This window comes from Panulirus ornatus, chromosome 30 (assembly GCF_036320965.1).
Source record: "Panulirus ornatus isolate Po-2019 chromosome 30, ASM3632096v1, whole genome shotgun sequence".
NCBI lineage: Eukaryota > Metazoa > Arthropoda > Malacostraca > Decapoda > Palinuridae > Panulirus > Panulirus ornatus.
In genome coordinates, this window is record NC_092253.1 from 22,175,127 (window position 1) to 22,198,582 (window position 23,456).

Below are 23,456 nucleotides of genomic sequence, written 5' to 3' on the forward strand. Positions count from 1 at the left end.
GATATCTGGGAGTGGATCTGGCAGCGGATGGAACCATGGAAGCGGAAGTGGATCATAGTGTGGGGGAGGGGGCGAAAATTCTGGGAGCCTTGAAGAATGTGTGGAAGTCGAGAACATTATCTCGGAAAGCAAAAATGGGTATGTTTGAAGGAATAGTGGTTCCAACAATGTTGTATGGTTGCGAGGCGTGGACTATGGATAGAGTTGTGCGCAGGAGGATGGATGTGCTGGAAATGAGATGTTTGAGGACAATGTGTGGTGTGAGGTGGTTTGATCGAGTAAGTAACGTAAGGGTAAGAGAGATGTGTGGAAATAAAAAGAGCGTGGTTGAGAGAGCAGAAGAGGGTGTTTTGAAATGGTTTGGTCACATGGAGAGAATGAGTGAGGAAAGATTTACCAAGAGGATATATGTGTTGGAGGTGGAGGGAACGAGGAGAAGAGGGAGACCAAATTGGAGGTGGAAAGATGGAGTGAAAAAGATTTTGTGTGATCGGGGCCTGAACATGCAGGAGGGTGAAAGGAGGGCAAAGAATAGAGTGAATTGGAGCGATGTGGTATACCGGGGTTGACGTGCTGTCAGTGGATTGAATCAAGGCATGTGTATGGGGGTGGGTTAGGCCATTTCTTTCGTCTGTTCTTGCGCTACCTCGCAAACGCGGGAGACAGCGACAAAGCAAAAAAAAAAAAAAAAAAGAATGGGGAAAAGGTGGTGTAGAATTTGGATGTGAATTTGAATTCAAACAAGATGACAAGACATTAGCAGATGAAAGAGAACAGTTACACAAAAGATTGGCCATATGTGAGACATTTGATTTAGTTCGTGTTACACATGACCAACAAGAGATAACACCATTGATTTTGATATTTAATGTGGATATAGCACTAGTCACAGACATAGAAATATCTCATATTTGGTTTTTCCCTTCTTGTCCCCTCCACTTCTGATAAGTATACCCTCTTAGTCATCCTCTCATTAAATCCAGATCATTTCAGTTTACCTTTATCACTTCTCTCACCCATACTCTTATTATCATACTCTCTCTGACCATATCATTATTATTCAACTCTCTTCACATGTTTTTCTCAGGCATTTCAGTTCCAACATGTACTCCCTCCTCCTAATTTTTTATGTTAGGCCCACATGGCACATTCATACAACTCCATCAGGACCCCTATACCATCAGACATACCCATTTTTGCTCATAGAAATAGTGACCTTTCTTACCACACACTCCTTAATGCATGTAGGATCTTGTCCCCTCACCCACTCAATGGTTTAATGCAGCTTCCATGGTTTCATGTGCTGCCATGACCTCACTTCTAACATATACACCCTCTTCCTAATTTTTTATCTTAGGTCCACATGGCACTTTCATACAACTCCATCAGGACTACTATACCATCATACATACCCATCTTCGCCCTTAGAGATAGTAACCTCTCTTTCCACATGCTCCTTAATGCATTTAGGACCTTAAGGATAGTGACCTATTTTTCCACACACTCCTTAATGCATGTAGGACCTTAGTCCCCTCACCCACCCAATGGCCTAATTCAGCTTGCATGGCTCCATCTTCTGCCATGACTTCTCCCAGTTTTGGTATCTATAACACACCACTAACTCCAAGTTCACTCCAATCAACCTGTCACTCTTCCCTTTAAGACTTAATAATCTTACTTACACTTATATTAGCTAGCAACTTTCTTCTACTTGCTATTCCAAGCTTAGACACCACCTTCTGTAATTTCTCACTCATCTCCCATCAGAGCTATGCCAACAGCAACTGACTTCACCTCTACTCAACATGCAGCAGACCCACCCCTCTCTCCAAGACCTTCATATTTGCCTTATGTCACCACCCCATTCACAAACATTAAACAGGCATGGTGACATACCTCTGTTACAGACCCATCTTTACTTGGACCATTCACCCTCTTTTCCTGCTTGCACACATTCCTCACTCACTGGATGGAAACTCTCTTATTACTTTTAGTCACTTCCCTTCCACACCTTATATTTGTAACACCTTCCACAAAGCATCACTTTCAACCATTTCATAAGCTTTCTGTGATCTATTAATTCTGCAGTCAAATCCTTCTCATTCTCAAAGTATTTTTCACACAAATTCTTCAAAGCAAACACCTGATTCACACATCATCTACCATATCCAGGCTGCAGTCCACATAGGAGCAGGGAAATTAATAGGCTCCTTAGGAGTAAGCAGTTTCTCATTAAGATAGTGGTCCTTCCATCCACTGATGGCAGTGATAAGATTTTTATAAACAGAATTACTTTTTCTTTAGGATTGGTAAATATACAATGAAGACATTATACCTTTTATAAACATAAAAGGCTTTTAAATATGTGAGAGGCATGGTGATTTAACAGAACTAAACCAGAGGTTCTAGAATCTGGTCTTCATAGTGGGAATAATTTTAGAATATTATGGAGTTAATTCTGCAATCAAATCCTTCTCATTCTAAAAGAATTTTTCACACAGATTCTTCAAAGCAAACACCTGATTCACACATCACCTTCAAATAGTATGATAATGTAACCAAACCATATATCATCAAAACTCATTTATTTCTGTTATTCAGTGTTGAATTTTTAAGATATTGGTACCATAACAGTTGTTTGTTCCTGTCACTACCTTGCTGATGAAGAAAAGAGTATAAAAACGGAAAGATTACATAGAACATTCTGTCCTGAGGAGCCCAAATTCACCAGTTAATACATGAATAAGGGTGCTGTTTAGCTGCATGTTCCACAGCTTTTCAGAAGATAGTGGCCCACCACCACTGTTCACATATCTGAGGCTTTCCCTCCTCAACAAGGTAGCTTCAGGAACTAAGCATTTGATGAAAAACTCACTTAGAAAAGCAAAGATTAGGCCAGGTTTAGTGAGTGAGTAACCCACTGTAGACTGTGTTGCAAAGTATTTCTTTTCCTGTAACAAATGAACTGCCTATAGGAGTGGTTGCATGTACTTCATATGTTAATTCAAAATATCATGTTTTTTTTAATTTCAGCCAAAATTAACAATAGCAAAATGCAGATTAAACGTTGAAAACTTCCTTGAAGCATGTAGAAAAATTGGCGTTGAAGAGGTAAGTGAACAAGAGTATTTTATTATCCTTACCCTTTCTATTGTTCTGTTATCTTATTTTAGTTGCCTGATGTTTGTATGTTTCTTGGAGAAGTTACAACAGAAAATAATTGTATTTGATTACAACAAAAATAATTATTTGATTAATTATCAAGGATAAAACATTATTTGGAAATTATTTACATTCAGATCACTTAACTAATTCAAATGAATGTTAAAGACTTTTCATTTTAAAATCATATAACTCGAAAATAATATGCTTTTACTTAACTGCATGCACATACTTGCAATGAACACATCTCACATTTTCTTTATAACCACTCATACAAACACTTGCATCACACACACACACACACACACACACACACACACATACACAAGCACTCAAATAGTGTTCAGACTTAAGATTTTTATATACATACATTTTCACAATTCAGTTTATATATATATATATATATATATATATATATATATATATATATATATATATATATATATATATATATATATATATATATATTTTTCATACTATTCACCATTTCCCGTGTTTGCGAGGTAGCGTTAAGAACAGAGGACTGGGCCTTAGAGGGAAAATCCTCACCTGGCCCCCTTCTCTGTTCCTTCTTTTGGAAAATTAAAAAACCGAGAGGGGAGGATTTCCAGCCACCCACTCCCTCCCCATTTAGTCGCCTTCTACGACACGCAGGGAATACGTGGGAAGTATTCTTTCTCCCCTATCCCCAGGGGTAATATATATATATATATATATATATATATATATATATATATATATATATATATATATATATATATATATATAACAAGTAGCGGTGATGTGAGAAGGAGATGGAATGAGTATTTTGAAGGTTTGTTGAATGTGTCTGATGACAGAGTGGCAGATATAGGGTGTTTTGGTCGAGGTGGTGTGCAAAGTGAGAGGGTTAGGGAAAATGATTTGGTAAACAGAGAAGAGGTAGTAAAAGCTTTGCGGAAGATGAAAGCCGGCAAGGCAGCAGGTTTGGATGGTATTGCGGTGGAATTTATTAAGAAAGGGGGTGACTGTATTGTTGACTGGTTGGTAAGGTTATTTAATGTATGTATGACTCATGGTGAGGTGCCTGAGGATTGGCGGAATGCGTGCATAGTGCCATTGTACAAAGGCAAAGGGGATAAGAGTGAGTGCTCAAATTACAGAGGTATAAGTTTGTTGAGTATTCCTGGCAAATTATATGGGAGGGTATTGATTGAGAGGGTGAAGGCATGTACAGAGCATCAGATTGGGGAAGAGCAGTGCGGTTTCAGAAGTGGTAGAGGATGTGTGGATCAGGTGTTTGCTTTGAAGAATGTATGTGAGAAATACTTAGAAAAGCAAATGGATTTGTATGTAGCATTTATGGATCTGGAGAAGGCATATGATAGAGTTGATAGAGATGCTCTGTGGAAGGTATTAAGAATATATGGTGTGGGAGGCAAGTTGTTAGAAGCAGTGAAAAGTTTTTATCGAGGATGTAAGGCATGTGTACGTGTAGGAAGAGAGGAAAGTGATTGGTTCTCAGTGAATGTAGGTTTGCGGCAGGGGTGTGTGATGTCTCCATGGTTGTTTAATTTGTTTATGGATGGGGTTGTAAGGGAGGTAAATGCAAGAGTCCTGGAAAGAGGGGCAAGTATGAAGTCTGTTGGGGATGAGAGAGCTTGGGAAGTGAGTCAGTTGTTGTTCGCTGATGATACAGCGCTGGTGGCTGATTCATGTGAGAAACTGCAGAAGCTGGTGACTGAGTTTGGTAAAGTGTGTGGAAGAAGAAAGTTGAGAGTAAATGTGAATAAGAGCAAGGTTATTAGGTACAGTAGGGGTGAGGGTCAAGTCAATTGGGAGGTGAGTTTGAATGGAGAAAAACTGGAGGAAGTGAAGTGTTTTAGATATCTGGGAGTGGATCTGTCAGCGGATGGAACCATGGAAGCGGAAGTGGATCATAGGGTGGGGGAGGGGGCGAAAATTTTGGGAGCCTTGAAAAATGTGTGGAAGTCGAGAACACTATCTCGGAAAGCAAAAATGGGTATGTTTGAGGGAATAGTGGTTCCAACAATGTTGTATGGTTGCGAGGCGTGGGCTATGGATAGAGATGTGCGCAGGGGGATGGATGTGCTGGAAATGAGATGTTTGAGGACAATGTGTGGTGTGAGGTGGTTTGATCGAGTAAGTAACGTAAGGGTAAGAGAGATGTGTGGAAATAAAAAGAGCGTGGTTGAGAGAGCAGAAGAGGGTGTTTTGAAATGGTTTGGGCACATGGAGAGAATGAGTGAGGAGAGATTGACCAAGAGGATATATGTGTCGGAGGTGGGGGGAACGAGGAGAAGAGGGAGACCAAATTGGAGGTGGAAAGATGGAGTGAAAAAGATTTTGTGTGATCGGGGCCTGAACATGCAGGAGGGTGAAAGGAGGGCAAGAAATAGAGTGAATTGGAGTCATGTGGTATACAGGGGTTGACGTGCTGTCAGTGGAGTGAAGCAAGGCATGTGAAGCGTCTGGGGTAAACCATGGAAAGCTGTGTAGGTATGTATATTTGCGTGTGTGGACGTGTGTATGTACATGTGTATGGGGGGGGGGGTTGGGCCATTTCTTTCGTCTGTTTCCTTGCGCTACCTCGCAAACGCGGGAGACAGCGAGAAAGTATAAAAAAAAAAAAAAAAAAAAAAAAATATATATATATATATATATATATATATGCACACCACCTCGACCCAAACACCCTATATCTGCCACTCTGTCATCAGACACATTCAACAAACCTTCAAAATACTCATTCCATCTCCTTCTCACATCACCACTACTTGTTATCACCTCCCCATTTACGCCCTTCACTGAAGTTCCCATTTGCTCCCTTGTCTTACGCACCCTATTTACCTCCCTCCAGAACATCTTTTTATTCTCCCTAAAATTTACTGATAGTCTCTCACCCCAACTCTCATTTGCCCTTTTTTTCACCTCTCGCACCTTTCTCTTGACCTCCTGTCTCTTTCTTTTATACTTCTCCCACTCAATTGCATTTTTTTCCTGCAAAAATCGTCCAAATGCCTCTCTCTTCTCTTTCACTAATACTCTTACTTCTTCATCCCACCACTCACTACCCTTTCTAAGCAGCCCACCTCCCACTCTTCTCATGCCACAAGCATCTTTTGCGCAATCCATCACTGATTCCCTAAATACATCCCATTCCTCCCCCACTCCTCTTACTTCCATTGTTCTCACCTTTTTCCATTCTGTACACAGTCTCTCCTGATACTTCCTCACACAGGTCTCCTTCCCAAGCTCACTTACTCTCACCACCTTCTTCACCCCAACATTCACTCTTCTTTTCTGAAAACCCATACTAATCTTCACCTTAGCCTCCACAAGATAATGATCAGACATCCCTCCAGTTGCACCTCTCAGCACATTGACATCCAAAGTGAGAGGGTTAGGGAAAATGATTTGGTAAACAGAGAAGAGGTAGTAAAAGCTTTGTGGAAGATGAAAGCCGGCAAGGCAGCAGGTTTGGATGGTATTGCAGTGGAATTTATTAAAAAAAGGGGGTGACTGTGTTGTTGACTGGTTGGTAAGGTTATTTAATGTGTGTATGACTCATGGTGAGGTGCCTGAGGATTGGCGGAATGCGTGCATAGTGCCATTGTACAAAGGCAAAGGGGATAAGAGTGAGTGCTCAAATTACAGAGGTATAAGTTTGTTGAGTATTCCTGGTAAATTATATGGGAGGGTATTGATTGAGAGGGTGAAGGCATGTACAGAGCATCAGATTGGGGAAGAGCTGTGTGGTTTCAGAAGTGGTAGAGGATGTGTGGATCAGGTGTTTGCTTTGAAGAATGTATGTGAGAAATACTTAGAAAAGCAAATGGATTTGTATGTAGCATTTATGGATCTGGAGAAGGCATATGATAGAGTTGATAGAGATGCTCTGTGGAAGGTATTAAGAATATATGGTGTGGGAGGCAAGTTGTTAGAAGCAGTGAAAAGTTTTTATCGAGGATGTAAGGCATGTGTACGTGTAGGAAGAGAGGAAAGTGATTGGTTCTCAGTGAATGTAGGTTTGCGGCAGGGGTGTGTGATGTCTCCATGGTTGTTTAATTTGTTTATGGATGGGGTTGTTAGGGAGGTGAATGCAAGAGTTTTGGAAAGAGGGGCAAGTATGAAGTCTGTTGGGGATGAGAGAGCTTGGGAAGTGAGTCAGTTGTTGTTCGCTGATGATACAGTGCTGGTGGCTGATTCATGTGAGAAACTGCAGAAGCTGGTGACTGAGTTTGGTAAAGTGTGTGAAAGAAGAAAGTTAAGAGTAAATGTGAATAAGAGCAAGGTTATTAGGTACAGTAGGGTTGAGGGTCAAGTCAATTGGGAGGTGAGTTTGAATGGAGAAAAACTGGAGGAAGTGAAGTGTTTTAGATATCTGGGAGTGGATCTGTCAGCGGATGGAACCATGGAAGCGGAAGTGGATCATAGGGTGGGGGAGGGGGCGAAAATTTTGGGAGCCTTGAAAAATGTGTGGAAGTCGAGAACATTATCCCGGAAAGCAAAAATGGGTATGTTTGAAGGAATAGTGGTTCCAACAATGTTGTATGGTTGCGAGGCATGGGCTATGGATAGAGTTGTTCGCAGGAGGATGGATGTGCTGGAAATGAGATGTTTGAGGACAATGTGTGGTGTGAGGTGGTTTGATCGAGTAAGTAACGTAAGGGTAAGAGAGATGTGTGGAAATAAAAAGAGCGTGGTTGAGAGAGCAGAAGAGGGTGTTTTGAAATGGTTTGGGCACATGGAGAGAATGAGTGAGGAAAGATTGACCAAGAGGATATATGTGTCGGAGGTGGAGGGAACGAGGAGAAGAGGGAGACCAAATTGGAGGTGGAAAGATGGAGTGAAAAGGATTTTGTGTGATCGGGGCCTGAACATGCAGGAGGGTGAAAGGAGGGCAAGGAATAGAGTGAATTGGAGCGATGTGGTATACAGGGGTTGACGTGCTGTCAGTGGATTGAATCAAGGCATGTGAAGCGTCTGGGGTAAACCATGGAAAGCTGTGTAGGTATGTATATTTGCGTGTGTGGACGTGTGTATGTACATGTGTATGGGGGGGTTGGGCCATTTCTTTCGTCTGTTTCCTTGCGCTACCTCGCAAACGCGGGAGACAGCGACGAGGTATAAAAAAAAAAAAATATATATATATATATATATATATATATATATATATATATATATATATATATATCTTTTTTTCTTTCAAACTATTCGCCATTTCCCGCATTAGCGAGGTAGCGTTAAGAACAGAGGACTGGGCCTTTGAGGGAATACCCTCACCTGGCCCAATTCTCTGTTCCTTCTTTTGGAAAATTAAAAAAAAAACGAGAGGGGAGGATTTCCAGCCCCCCGCTCCCTCCCCTTTTAGTCGCCTTCTACGACACGCAGGGAATACGTGGGAAGTACTCTTAATCCCCTATCCCCAGGGATAATATATATATATATATATATATATATATATATATATATATATATATATATTCCTCGCGTGTCGTAGAAAGCGACTAGAGGGGACGGGAGCGGGGGGCCAGAAATCCTCCCCTCCTTGTATTAACTTTCTAAAATGGGAAACAGAAGAAGGAGTCACGCGGGGAGTGCTCATCCTCCTCGAAGGCTCAGATTGGGGTGCCTAAATGTGTGTGGATGTAACCAAGATGTGAAAAAAGGAGAGATAGGTAGTATGTTTGAGGAAAGGAACCTGGATGTTTTGACTCTGAGTGAAACGAAGCTCAAGGGTAAAGGGGAAGAGTGGTTTGGGAATGTCTGGGGAGTAAAGTCAGGGGTTAGTGAGAGGACAAGGGCAAGGGAAGGAGTAGCAATACTCCTGAAACAGGAGTTGTGGGAGTATGTGATAGAGTGTAAGAAAGTAAATTCTCGATTAATATGGGTAAAACTGAAAGTTGATGGAGAGAGGTGGGTGATTATTGGTGCATATGCACCTGGGCATGAGAAGAAAGATCAAGAGAGGCAAGTGTTTTGGGAGCAGCTGAATGAGTGTGTTAGTGGTTTTGATGCACGAGACCGGGTTATAGTGATGGGTGATTTGAATGTAAAGGTGAGTAATGTGGCAGTTGAGGGAATAATTGGTATACATGGGGTGTTCAGTGTTGTAAATGGAAATGGTGAAGAGCTTGTGGATTTATGTGCTGAAAAAGGACTGATGATTGGGAATACCTGGTTTAAAAAGCGAGATATACATAAGTATACGTATGTATGTAGGAGAGATGGCCAGAGAGCGTTATTGGATTACGTGTTAATTGACAGGCATGCGAAAGAGAGACTTTTGGATGTTAATGTGCTGAGAGGTGCAACTGGAGGGATGTCTGATCATTACCTTGTGGAGGCTAAGGTGAAGATTTGTATGGGTTTTCAGAAAAGAAGAGTGAATGTTGGGGTGAAGAGGGTGGTGAGAGTAAGTGAGCTTGGGAAGGAGACCTGTGTGAGGAAGTACCAGGAGAGACTGAGTACAGAATGGAAAAAGGTGAGAACAATGGAAGCAAGGGGAGTGGGGGAGGAATGGGATGTATTTAGGGAATCAGTGATGGATTGCGCAAAAGATGCTTGTGGCATGAGAAGAGTGGGAGGTGGGTTGATTAGAAAGGGTAGTGAGTGGTGGGATGAAGAAGTAAGAGTATTAGTGAAAGAGAAGAGAGAGGCATTTGGACAATTTTTGCAGGGAAAAAATGCAATTGAGTGGGAGATGTATAAAAGAAAGAGACAGGAGGTCAAGAGAAAGGTGCAAGAGGTGAAAAAAAGGGCAAATGAGAGTTGGGGTGAGAGAGTATCATTAAATTTTAGGGAGAATAAAAAGATGTTCTGGAAGGAGGTAAATAAAGTGCGTAAGACAAGGGAGCAAATGGGAACTTCAGTGAAGGGCGCAAATGGGGAGGTGATAACAAGTAGTGGTGATGTGAGAAGGAGATGGAGTGAGTATTTTGAAGGTTTGTTGAATGTGTTTGATGATAGAGTGGCGGATATAGGGTGTTTTGGTCGAGGTGGTGTGCAAAGTGAGAGGGTTAGGGAAAATGATTTGGTAAACAGAGAAGAGGTAGTAAAAGCTTTGCGGAAGATGAAAGCCGGCAAGGCAGCAGGTTTGGATGGTATTGCAGTGGAATTTATTAAAAAAGGGGGTGACTGTATTGTTGACTGGTTGGTAAGGTTATTTAATGTATGTATGGCTCATGGTGAGGTGCCTGAGGATTGGCGGAATGCGTGCATAGTGCCATTGTACAAAGGCAAAGGGGATAAGAGTGAGTGCTCAAATTACAGAGGTATAAGTTTGTTGAGTATTCCTGGTAAATTATATGGGAGGGTATTGATTGAGAGGGTGAAGGCATGTACAGAGCATCAGATTGGGGAAGAGCAGTGTGGTTTCAGAAGTGGTAGAGGATGTGTGGATCAGGTGTTTGCTTTGAAGAATGTATGTGAGAAATACTTAGAAAAGCAAATGGATTTGTATGTAGCATTTATGGATCTGGAGAAGGCATATGATAGAGTTGATAGAGATGCTCTGTGGAAGGTATTAAGAATATATGGTGTGGGAGGCAAGTTGTCAGAAGCAGTGAAAAGTTTTTATCGAGGATGTAAGGCATGTGTACGTGTAGGAAGAGAGGAAAGCGATTGGTTCTCAGTGAATGTAGGTTTGCGGCAGGGGTGTGTGATGTCTCCATGGTTGTTTAATTTGTTTATGGATGGGGTTGTTAGGGAGGTGAATGCAAGAGTTTTGGAAAGAGGGGCAAGTATGAAGTCTGTTGGGGATGAGAGAGCTTGGGAAGTGAGTCAGTTGTTGTTCGCTGATGATACAGCGCTGGTGGCTGATTCATGTGAGAAACTGCAGAAGCTGGTGACTGAGTTTGGTAAAGTGTGTGGAAGAAGAAAGTTAAGAGTAAATGTGAATAAGAGCAAGGTTATTAGGTACAGTAGGGTTGAGGGTCAAGTCAATTGGGAGGTGAGTTTGAATGGAGAAAAACTGGAGGAAGTGAAGTGTTTTAGATATCTGGGAGTGGATCTGGCAGCGGATGGAACCATGGAAGCGGAAGTGGATCATAGGGTGGGGGAGGGGGCGAAAATTCTGGGGGCCTTGAAGAATGTGTGGAAGTCGAGAACATTATCTCGGAAAGCAAAAATGGCTATGTTTGAAGGAATAGTGGTTCCAACAATGTTGTATGGTTGCGAGGCGTGGGCTATGGATAGAGTTGTGCGCAGGAGGATGGATGTGCTGGAAATGAGATGTTTGAGGACAATGTGTGGTGTGAGGTGGTTTGATCGAGTGAGTAACGTAAGGGTAAGAGAGATGTGTGGAAATAAAAAGAGCGTGGTTGAGAGAGCAGAAGAGGGTGTTTTGAAATGGTTTGGGCACATGGAGAGAATGAGTGAGGAAAGATTGACCAAGAGGATATATGTGTCGGAGGTGGAGGGAACGAGGAGAAGAGGGAGACCAAATTGGAGGTGGAAAGATGGAGTGAAAAAGATTTTGTGTGATCGGGGCCTGAACATGCAGGAGGGTGAAAGGAGGGCAAGGAATAGAGTGAATTGGAGCGATGTGGTATACAGGGGTTGACGTGCTGTCAGTGGATTGAATCAAGGCATGTGAAGCGTCTGGGGTAAACCATGGAAAGCTGTGTAGGTATGTATATTTGCGTGTGTGGACGTGTGTATGTACATGTGTATGGGGGGGGGTTGGGCCATTTCTTTCGTCTGTTTCCTTGCGCTACCTCGCAAACGCGGGAGACAGCGACAAAGTATAAAAAAAAAAAAAAAAAAATATATATATATATATATATATATATATATATAATCCCTAGGGATAGGGGATTAAGAATACTTCCCACGTATCCCCTGCGTGTCGCAGAAGGCAACTAAAAGGGGAGGGAGCGGGAGGCTGGAAATCCTCCCCTCTCGTTTTTTTTAATTTTCCAAAAGAAGGAACAGAGGGGAGGCCAGGTGAGGATATTCCACAAAGGCCCAGTCCTCTGTTCTTAACGCTACCTCGCAAACGTGGGAAATGGCGAATAGTTTAAAAGAAAGAAAATATATGTATATATAAGAGGAATTTTTGCATGCTCACCAAAGTTTTCCTTTTATCCTCTTTTGCATCAACATTCACTTAAACACTTTAAGAATATTTTATTTTTCGTGTTTAAAGGATAATAGCATTTTCTTTAGATTCATGCAGAATTTTTTATTTAACTACTGATTACATTTAACACTCTCCCGCATGGATGTTTCAAGTACCTACACTAGTGTGCAACATGTGTCCAAAGCTCTAAAATTCATCAGAAGTCCATTTTTGTCCAGTTGTATCCATTTTTTTGGGTACAAAGGTGTGTTTTATGATTTGAAATGCATGCCACCCTTTCCTGCACATTAATTGGCCACATCACATGTCTCATTCCTTCTCTGAACATGACTCCATTGGTAACTATTTATAGCGGCAATCAACAAATTCGCTTTAAAATGATGATTATTTAGTTTTCATAATATTGTCAAGCAATTTACAAGCAAATGCATGCAGAATAAAACAATGGCAGACCAAAAACAACATCAGAAATTGATAATTACTGTTAAATATTCATGCATTAGGGGTTGCATGTATTTCAACAAATTTGCCTCATAATGGTGATGCTGTATGAGATTTATTGTTTGGCACATATGATATAATAGGGTAATCCTTTATGAACAAAATCATATAGAAAGATTAATTGTGAGACATATTAAGGATTTATGCACCAACAGTAGAACACAACTAAACAGACTCACCCTAACAGAGATGTTGTTATATTATTTTTGATGTACATAGTATTATAGAGCAACCTCCTATGAATAGCTGCTTGTTAAAAGATAATGTAAGACCAGTAATAGCATTACAAATGTAATGGTGATGTTGTTATAAGACTAAAAACAGTTATCACAAATTGATGATTATACACGTTTTGGCACTGCTGATGGCTGGCTTTGGCTGGCTGTATGTGCCTTATTCACTTTAAGGGTACTGATAGAGCTCACCATCTCATGCTCCAATGTTATGCGAATAGACATTTTCAGTAAAGAAAAAGATTAAAGAATGGGGTATAAAAAGTATTTTTTAAGATTAGTGTACACCTGGCCCTCAATTTATGAAGAGCCATGTTCTATGATATTGCTTTTGTTAGTTGAAGCTTTGTTAAGCAAGGCATACTTTCCCATAGAAACCTATGTATTAATGGGAGTTGTTATCCTGGTTAGGATTGCTGTGGGAGCCTTGGGGGTTTTGAAGATTTTTACCAAACTATAGAATATTACAAAATACATATAGATCTTGTATGATCCTGAGCAAAACTTTTCTGTATCTAACTATTAAGTATGGATTATACAGGAAGTATCTTAGCTTAGGAGCAATAAACCCACACTTTCTGATCATTTACTTTAGATACTATACTCTTTCATATTGGATGCATACGTTAAGTCGAATCAAATTAATTCAGTCACATTGTATGGATGCCCAAGCTGCATCAAATTTAAAGAATGATGCACTCATTCAAGATTTAGAGAAAGGTGCATTTCTTCAGTATTTCATTACCTTACCCATGAACTAATGATTAAATAGATATTCACAAAATGAACAGAAAAAATGGTTGTAAAGTTAGAACAGCTAGCAGTCACTGGTAGTGGTGGAACAACAGGCACATGAGGTATCATACTGTTCAACTTACAACTTACATTCAGTAAATGATGTAAATTGTGCTTGATTTTTTTTTTCTGAATTTGTTACTAGGTTGTTACCTATACCTAACTCATAAACTGATAATTGTTTAGATATTCACAAAAAAGTAACAGAAAATGGGTGGCATATGCAAGAGCTTGGAGAAATGAGTGTAGTAACTAGCACTCACGGCAAAATTTTCAAATTTTGCTTGGTAAATGATATAGAAGATTGTGTTTTTCATGTATTTTTTCCTACACTGTTCCCAGTAGCAGGTTGTTAGCTAACTCTTGAACTGATAGTAATTTGCATAGTCCTAAAAATGGTGGAGAAAATGGGTGGTAGAGATGGAAGAGCTACTGGCTATCAAACACAAAATTTTGCAGGGAAGCTTGCATTTGCAAGAATTTCAGCATTTACTTGGTGAATGATGTATTATTATCATATTTTTGTATATGTATTTTACATATACTTTTCATTTCTTTAGGCTTTTACCTAACTCTAGAAATGATGATGATAATCATTAAGATTTTTTGAAAGATGATTGAGAAAATGAGTGAAAGAGACAGAAATTCTTATCTAGCATATGAATGTCCTAAACTAATAATTATGTAGATATTCAGAAAAAATGGAAAAATGATTCATAGAAATATAATTCCTACATAGCACACAAACATTAACAATTGCAGGAAAGCATAACATTTATACTCAATAAATGGATAAATTGTATTCTTTATTCATTTTTCCCCAAAAGATTATCTTTGTGGGTTATTACCTAACTCCCCAACTAATAATTACGTAGATACACAGAAAAATATAGGAGAAAATTGGGTGACAGAGATAAAGGTGTTCATTAGCACATAGACTTTAATAGTCACAAGGAAGCTAGTCAAGGACCCACTTCAAAGCATTCACCTATTCTTTGGAAATGATATGATGAATTGCATTCTATATTATGTTTATTATACTTTATCGCTGTTTCCACATCAGCGAGGTAGCGCCAGGAAACAGATAAAGAATGGCCCATCCACTCATATACACACATATATACATTTTTTTTTTTTTTTTTTTATTGTCGCTGTCTCCCGCGTTTGCGAGGTAGCGCAAAGAAACAGACGAAAGAAATGGCCCAACCCCCCCATACACATGTATATACATACGTCCACACATGCAAATATACATACCTACACAGCTTTCCAAGGTTTACCCCAGACGCTTCACATGCCTTGATTCAATCCACTGACAGCACGTCAGCCCCGGTATACCACATCGCTCCAATTCACTCTATTCCTTGCCCTCCTTTCACCCTCCTGCATGTTCAGGCCCCGATAACACAAAATCTTTTTCACTCCATCTTTCCACCTCCAATTTGGTCTCCCTCTTCTCCTCGTTCCCTCCACCTCCGACACATATATCCTCTTGGTCAATCTTTCCTCACTCATCCTCTCCATGTGCCCAAACCACTTCAAAACACCCTCTTCTGCTCTCTCAACCACGCTCTTTTTATTTCCACACATCTCTCTTACCCTTACGTTACTCACTCGATCAAACCACCTCACACCACACATTGTCCTCAAACATCTCATTTCCAGCACATCCATCCTCCTGCGCACAACTCTATCCATAGCCCACGCCTCGCAACCATACAACATTGTTGGAACCACTATTCCTTCAAACATAGCCATTTTTGCTTTCCGAGATAATGTTCTCGACTTCCACACATTCTTCAAGGCCCCCAGAATTTTCGCCCCCTCCCCCACCCTATGATCCACTTCCGCTTCCATGGTTCCATCCGCTGCCAGATCCACTCCCAGATATCTAAAACACTTCACTTCCTCCAGTTTTTCTCCATTCAAACTCACCTCCCAATTGACTTGACCCTCAACCCTACTGTACCTAATAACCTTGCTCTTATTCACATTTACTCTTAACTTTCTTCTTCCACACACTTTACCAAACTCAGTCACCAGCTTCTGCAGTTTCTCACATGAATCAGCCACCAGCGCTGTGTCATCAGCGAACAGCAACTGACTCACTTCCCAAGCTCTCTCATCCCCAACAGACTTCATACTTAACCTCTTTCCAAAACATATATACATACACGCACATATACATACATATACATATCAACATATACATACACAGACATATACATACATACAATGTACACATTCATACTTGCTTGCCTTTATCCATTCCTGTCACTGCCCTACCCCACAGGAAGCAACATCAATTAAAAAAAAACTATCATTTATTTATTTATTTTGCTTTGTCGCTGTCTCCCGCGTTTTTGAGGTAGCGCAAGGAAACAGACGAAAGAAATGGCCCAACCCACCCCCATACACATGTATATACACACACGTGCACACACGCAAATATACATACCTATACATCTCAATGTACACATATATATACACACACAGACACATACATATATACCCATGCACACAATTCACACTATCTGCCTTTATTCATTCCCATCGCCACCTCGCCGCACATGGAATACCATCCCCTTCCCCCCTCATGTGAGCGGGGTAGCGCTAGGAAAAGACAACAAAGGCCTCATTCGTTCACACTCAGTCTCTAGCTGTCATGCAATAATGCCCGAAACCACAGCTCCCTTTCCACATCCAGGCCCCACACAGCTTTCCATGGTTTACCCCAGACGCTTCACATGCCCTGATTCAATCCCCTGACAGCACGTCAACCCCGGTATACCACATCGATCCAATTCACACTGTTTCTTGCCCGCCTTTCACCCTCCTGCATGTTCAGGCCCCGATCACTCAAAATCTTTTTCACTCCATCTTTCCACCTCCAATTTGGTCTCCCACTTCTCCTCGTTCCCTCCACCTCTGACACATATATCCTCTTGGTCAATCTTTCCTCACTCATTCTCTCCATGTGACCAAACCATTTCAAAACACCCTCCTCTGCTCTTTCAACCACACTCTTTTTATTTCCACACATCTCTCTTACCCTTACATTACTTACTCGATCAAACCACCTCACACCACACATTGTCCTCAAACATCTCATTTCCAGCACATCCATCCTCCTGCGCACAACTCTATCCATAGCCCACGCCTCGCAACCATACAACATTGTTGGAACCACTATTCCTTCAAACATAGCCATTTTTGCTTTCCGAGATAATGTTCTCGACTTCCACACATTCTTCAAGGCTCCCAGGATTTTCGCCCTCTCCCCCACCCTGTGATTCACTTCCGCTTCCATGGTTCCATCCGCTGCCAGATCCACTCCCAGATATCTAAAACACTTTACTTCCTCCAGTTTTTCTCCATTCAAATATATATATATATATATATATATATATATATATATATATATATATATATATATATAAGTATACTTATGTAAGTAGGAGAGATGGCCAGAGAGCGTTATTGGATTACGTGTTAATTGACAGGCGTGCGAAAGAGAGACTTTTGGATGTCAATGTGCTGAGAGGTGCAACTGGAGGGATGTCTGATCATTATCTTGTGGAGGCTAAGGTGAAGATTAGTATGGGTTTTCAGAAAAGGAGAGTGAATGTTGGGGTGAAGAAGGTGGTGAGAGTAAGTGAGCTTGGGAAGGAGACCTGTGTGAGGAAGTATCAGGAGAGACTGTGTACAGAATGGAAAAAGGTGAGAACAATGGAAGTAAGGGGAGTGGGGGAGGAATGGGATGTATTTAGGGAATCAGTGATGGATTGCGCAAAAGATGCTTGTGGCATGAGAAGAGTGGGAGGTGGGCTGCTTAGAAAGGGTAGTGAGTGGTGGGATGAAGAAGTAAGAGTATTAGTGAAAGAGAAGAGAGAGGCATTTGGACGATTTTTGCAGGGAAAAAATGCAATTGAGTGGGAGAAGTATAAAAGAAAGAGACAGGAGGTCAAGAGAAAGGTGCGAGAGGTGAAAAAAAGGGCAAATGAGAGTTGGGGTGAGAGACTATCAGTAAATTTTAGGGAGAATAAAAAGATGTTCTGGAGGGAGGTAAATAGGGTGCGTAAGAAAAGGGAGCAAATGGGAACTTCAGTGAAGGGCGTAAATGGGGAGGTGATAACAAGTAGTGGTGATGTGAGAAGGAGATGGAATGAGTATTTTGAAGGTTTGTTGAATGTGTCTGATGACAGAGTGGCAGATATAGGGTGTTTGGGTCGAGGTGGTGTGCAAAGTGAGAGGGTTAGGGAAAATGATTTGGGAAACAGAGAAGAGGTAGTAAAAGCTTTGCGGAAGATGAAAGCCGGCAAGGCAGCAGGTTTGGATGGTATTGCAGTGAAATTTATTAAAAAAGGGGGTGACTGTGTTGTTGACTGGTTGGTAAGGTTATTTAATGTGTGTATGACTCATGGTGAGGTGCCTGAGGATTGGCGGAATGCGTGCATAGTGCCATTGTATAAAGGCAAAGGGGATAAGAGTGAGTGCTCAAATTACAGAGGTATAAGTTTGTTGAGTATTCCTGGTAAATTATATGGGAGGGTATTGATTGAGAGGGTGAAGGCATGTACAGAGCATCAGATTGGGGAAGAGCAGTGTGGTTTCAGAAGTGGTAGAGGATGTGTGGATCAGGTGTTTGCTTTGAAGAATGTATGTGAGAAATACTTAGGAAAGCAAATGGATTTGTATGTAGCATTTATGGATCTGGAGAAGGCATATGATAGAGTTGATAGAGATGCTTTGTGGAAGGTATTAAGAATGTATGGTGTGGGAGGCAAGTTGTTAGAAGCAGTTAAAGGTTTTTATCGAGGATGTAAGGCATGTGTACGTGTAGGAAGAGAGGAAAGTGATTGGTTCTCAGTGAATGTAGGTTTGCGGCAGGGGTGTGTGATGTCTCCATGGTTGTTTAATTTGTTTATGGATGGGGTTGTTAGGGAGGTAAATGCAAGAGTCTTGGAAAGAGGGGCAAGTATGAAGTCTGTTGGGGATGAGAGAGCTTGGGAAGTGAGTCAGTTGTTGTTCGCTGATGATACAGCGCTGGTGGCGGATTCATGTGAGAAACTGCAGAAGCTGGTGACGGAGTTTGGTAAATTGTGTGGAAGAAGAAAGTTAAGAGTAAATGTGAATAAGAGCAAGGTTATTAGGTACAGTAGGGTTGAGGGTCAAGTCAATTGGGAGGTGAGTTTGAATGGAGAAAAACTGGAGGAAGTGAAGTGTTTTAGATATCTGGGAGTGGATCTGTCAGCGGATGGAACCATGGAAGCGGAAGTGGATCATAGGGTGGGGTAGGGGGCGAAAATTTTGGGAGCCTTGAAAAATGTGTGGAAGTCGAGAACATTATCCCGGAAAGCAAAAATGGGTATGTTTGAAGGAATAGTGGTTCCAACAATGTTGTATGGTTGCGAGGCGTGGGCTATGGATAGAGTTGTTCGCAGGAGGATGGATGTGCTGGAAATGAGATGTTTGAGGACAATGTGTGGTGTGAGGTGGTTTGATCGAGTAAGTAACGTAAGGGTAAGAGAGATGTGTGGAAATAAAAAGAGCGTGGTTGAGAGAGCAGAAGAGGGTGTTTTGAAATGGTTTGGGCACATGGAGAGAATGAGTGAGGAAAGATTGACCAAGAGGATATATGTGTCGGAGGTGGAGGGAACGAGGAGAAGAGGGAGACCAAATTGGAGGTGGAAAGATGGAGTGAAAAGGATTTTGTGTGATCGGGGCCTGAACATGCAGGAGGGTGAAAGGAGGGCAAGGAATAGAGTGAATTGGAGCGATGTGGTATACAGGGGTTGACGTGCTGTCAGTGGATTGAATCAAGGCATGTGAAGCGTCCGGGGTAAATCATGGAAAGCTGTGTAGGTATGTATATTTGCGTGTGTGGACGTGTGTATGTACATGTGTATGGGGGGGTTGGGCCATTTCTTTCGTCTGTTTCCTTGCGCTACCTCGCAAACGCGGGAGACAGCGACGATGTATAAAAAAAAAAAAAAAAAAAAAAAATATTCCCTGGGGATAGGGGAGAAAGAATACTTCCCACGTATTTCCTGCGTGTCGTAGAAGGCGACTAAAAGGGGAGGGAGCAGGGGGCTGGAAATCCTCCCCTCTCTTTTTTTTTTTTTTTTTTTTTTTTTTTTTTTTTTTCAAAAGAAGGAACAGAGAATTGGGCCAGGTGAGGGTATTCCCTCAAAGGCCCAGTCCTCTGTTCTTAACGCTACCTTGCTAATGCGGGAAATGGCGAATAGTTTAAAAGAAAAGAAAGATATATATATATATATATATATATATATATATTTTTTTTTTTTTTTTTTTTTTTTTTTTTTTTTTTTTTAACTATTCGCCATATCCCGCATTAGCGAGGTAGCGCTAAGAACTGAGGACTGGGCCTTTTTTGGAATATCCTCACCAGGCCCCCTCTGTTCCTTCTTTTGGAAAATTTAAAAAAAAGAAAAATGAGAGGGGAGGATTTCCAGCCCCCCGCTCCCTCCCCTTTTAGTCGCCTTCTACGACACGCAGGGAATACGTGGGAAGTATTCTTAATCCCCTATCCCCAGGGATAATATATATATATATATATATATATATATATATATATATATATATATATATATATATATATATATATATATATTGGAAAGGATCACAATTTTGTGCGTGATCAAGATATTCCCATGAGTCCACGGGGAAAAAACTATTCTTTGGAAATATGATGAATTGCATTCCATATTATATTTATTATACTTTATCTCTGTTTGACTGTATTATTGACTGGTTGGTAAGGTTATTTAATGTATGTATGACTCATGGTGAGGTGCCTGAGGATTGGCGGAATGCGTGCATAGTGCCATTGTACAAAGGCAAAGGGGATAAGAGTGAGTGCTCAAATTACAGAGGTATAAGTTTGTTGAGTATTCCTGGTAAATTATATGGGAGGGTATTGATTGAGAGGGTGAAGGCATGTACAGAGCATCAGATTGGGGAAGAGCAGTGTGGTTTCAGAAGTGGTAGAGGATGTGTGGATCAGGTGTTTGCTTTGAAGAATGTATGTGAGAAATACTTAGGAAAGCAAATGGATTTGTTTGTAGCATTTATGGATCTGGAGAAGGCATATGATAGAGTTGATAGAGGTGCTCTGTGGAAGGTATTAAGAATATATGGTGTGGGAGGCAAGTTGTTAGAAGCAGTGAAAAGTTTTTATTGAGGATGTAAGGCATGTGTACGTGTAGGAAGAGAGGAAAGTGATTGGTTCTCAGTGAATGTAGGTTTGCGGCAGGGGTGTGTGATGTCTCCATGGTTGTTTAATTTGTTCATGGATGGGGTTGTTAGGGAGGTGAATGCAAGAGTTTTGGAAAGAGGGGCAAGTATGAAGTCTGTTGGGGATGAGAGAGCTTGGGAAGTGAGTCAGTTGTTGTTCGCTGATGATACAGTGCTGGTGGCTGATTCATGTGAGAAACTGCAGAAGCTGGTGACTGAGTTTGGTAAAGTGTGTGAAAGAAGAAAGTTAAGAGTAAATATGAATAAGAGCAAGGTTATTAGGTACAATAGGGTTGAGGGTCAAGTCAGTTGGGAGGTAAGTTTGAATGGAGAAAAACTGGAGGAAGTAAAGTGTTTTAGATATCTGGGAGTGGATCTGGCAGCGGATGGAACCATGGAAGCGGAAGTGGATCATAGGGTGGGAGAGGGGGCGAAAATCCTGGGAGCCTTGAAGAATGTGTGGAAGTCGAGAACATTATCCCGGAAAGCAAAAATGGGTATGTTTGAAGGAATAGTGGTTCCAACAATGTTGTATGGTTGCGAGGCGTGGGCTATGGATTGAGTTGTGCGCAGGAGGATGGATGTGCTGGAAATGAGATGTTTGAGGACAATGTGTGGTGTGAGGTGGTTTGATCGAGTAAGCAACGTAAGGGTAAGAGAGATGTGTGGAAATAAAAAGAGCATGGTTGAGAGAGCAGAAGAGGGTGTTTTGAAATGGTTTGGGCACATGGAGAGAATGAGTGAGGAAAGATTGACCAAGAATCCGGATATATGTGTCGGAGGTGGAGGGAACAAGGAGAAGTGGGAGACCAAATTTTAGGTGGAAAGATGGAGTGAAAAAGATTTTGTGTGATCGGGGCCTGAACATGCAGGAGGGTGAAAGGAGGGCAAGGAATAGAGTGAATTGGATCGATGTGGTATACCAGGGGTTGACGTGCTGTCAGTGGATTGAATCAGGGCATGTGAAGCGTCTGGGGTAAACCATGGAAAGCTGTGTAGGTATGTATATTTGCGTGTGTGGACGTATGTATATACATGTGTATGGGGTTGGGTTGGGCCATTTCTTTCGTCTGTTTCCTTGCGCTACCTCGCAAACGCGGGAGACAGCGACAAAGCAAAAAAAAAAAAAAAAAATCTCTGTTTCCCGCATCAGCGAGGTAGCACCAGGAAACAGACGAAGAATGGCCCATCCACTCATATACACATATATATACACACACATATACATACATATACATCGTCAACATATACATACACATACACAGACATATACATATATGCAATGTACATATTCATACTTGCTTACCTTTATTCATTCCTGTCACTACCCAACCCCACAGGAAGCAGCATCGATTAAAAAAACAAAAAAACTATTCTTTAGAAATAATATGATGAATTGCATTCTATATTATATTTATCAACATATACATACATATGCATACACATACACAGACATATACATATATACAATTACATATTCATACTTGCTTGCCTTTATCCATTCCTGTCACCACCCAACTCCACAGGAAGCAGTATCCATGAAAAAAAGAATATATTCTTTAGAAATAATATGATGAATTCCTTCACTGAGGCAGTGTCAGGAAAACAGATAAAAGGCCACATTCGTTCACACTCAGTCTCTAGCTGTCATGTGTAATGCACCAAAACCACAGCTCCCTATCCAAATTCAGGCCCCACAGACCTTTCCATGGTGTGCCCCAGATACTTCACATGCCCTGGTTCAGTCCATTGACAGCATGTTGACCCCTGGAGATAGGGGAGAAAGAATGCTTCCCATGTACTCCTTGCGTGTGTATAAGGCGACTAAAGGGGGTAGGTAGTGGGGGGGCTAGAAACCCCCCTTGTATTTCAATTTATAAAAAGGGAGACCAAATTGCATTCTTTATATATTTTTCTGTACAATTCCCTTCGTAGGTTCTTACCTAACTTATGAACTGACAAGTACTTAAGATATGTACAAAGAAAACCAAGAAAATTGGAGATAGAGATTGAAGCACTTTCTTACACACAAATGCTAGTGATTGCAGGGTAGATGGCCTTGCCCATGATACAAAACATTCAACTCATAATCACTGGATGATAGAATATATTTTTTATATTTTTTCTACGGTCCTTTCAGCAAATTCTTATTTGACTCATGATAATTTTTATGAAAATATTCACAAAAATAATGGAGTAAGTATTATTGAAAAATTATCAGAATATGTATGGTGATGAGGACTTAAGTTGGCGGTGGAGTGATGAATACTTGGAGGGATTCAGCAGCTGTTTCCAAATCCCACATAAGATGGACTTTACATTACACTTAATAGCCCTTGAAACCTTTCTCAGCATTTCTTCTAGTTAGAATTATCAAGAGTGATTTTTTGCAGCCTTAAGCCTTAAGATACAGCACACATTGA

General features: G+C 41.0%; 1 protein-coding gene across 10 annotated transcripts in view; it reads left to right on the forward strand.

The window, feature by feature from the left end:
* Positions 1–23,456, forward strand: part of Lrch (Leucine-rich-repeats and calponin homology domain protein) — a 313,181-nt gene that overhangs the window by 250,301 nt on the left and 39,424 nt on the right. For all 10 annotated transcript variants that reach the window (XM_071679927.1, XM_071679928.1, XM_071679934.1 and 7 more), the window contains one exon: positions 3,034–3,111. In XM_071679927.1, the coding sequence (XP_071536028.1) occupies positions 3,034–3,111 (78 nt within the window). The remainder of the gene's footprint in view (positions 1–3,033; positions 3,112–23,456) is intronic.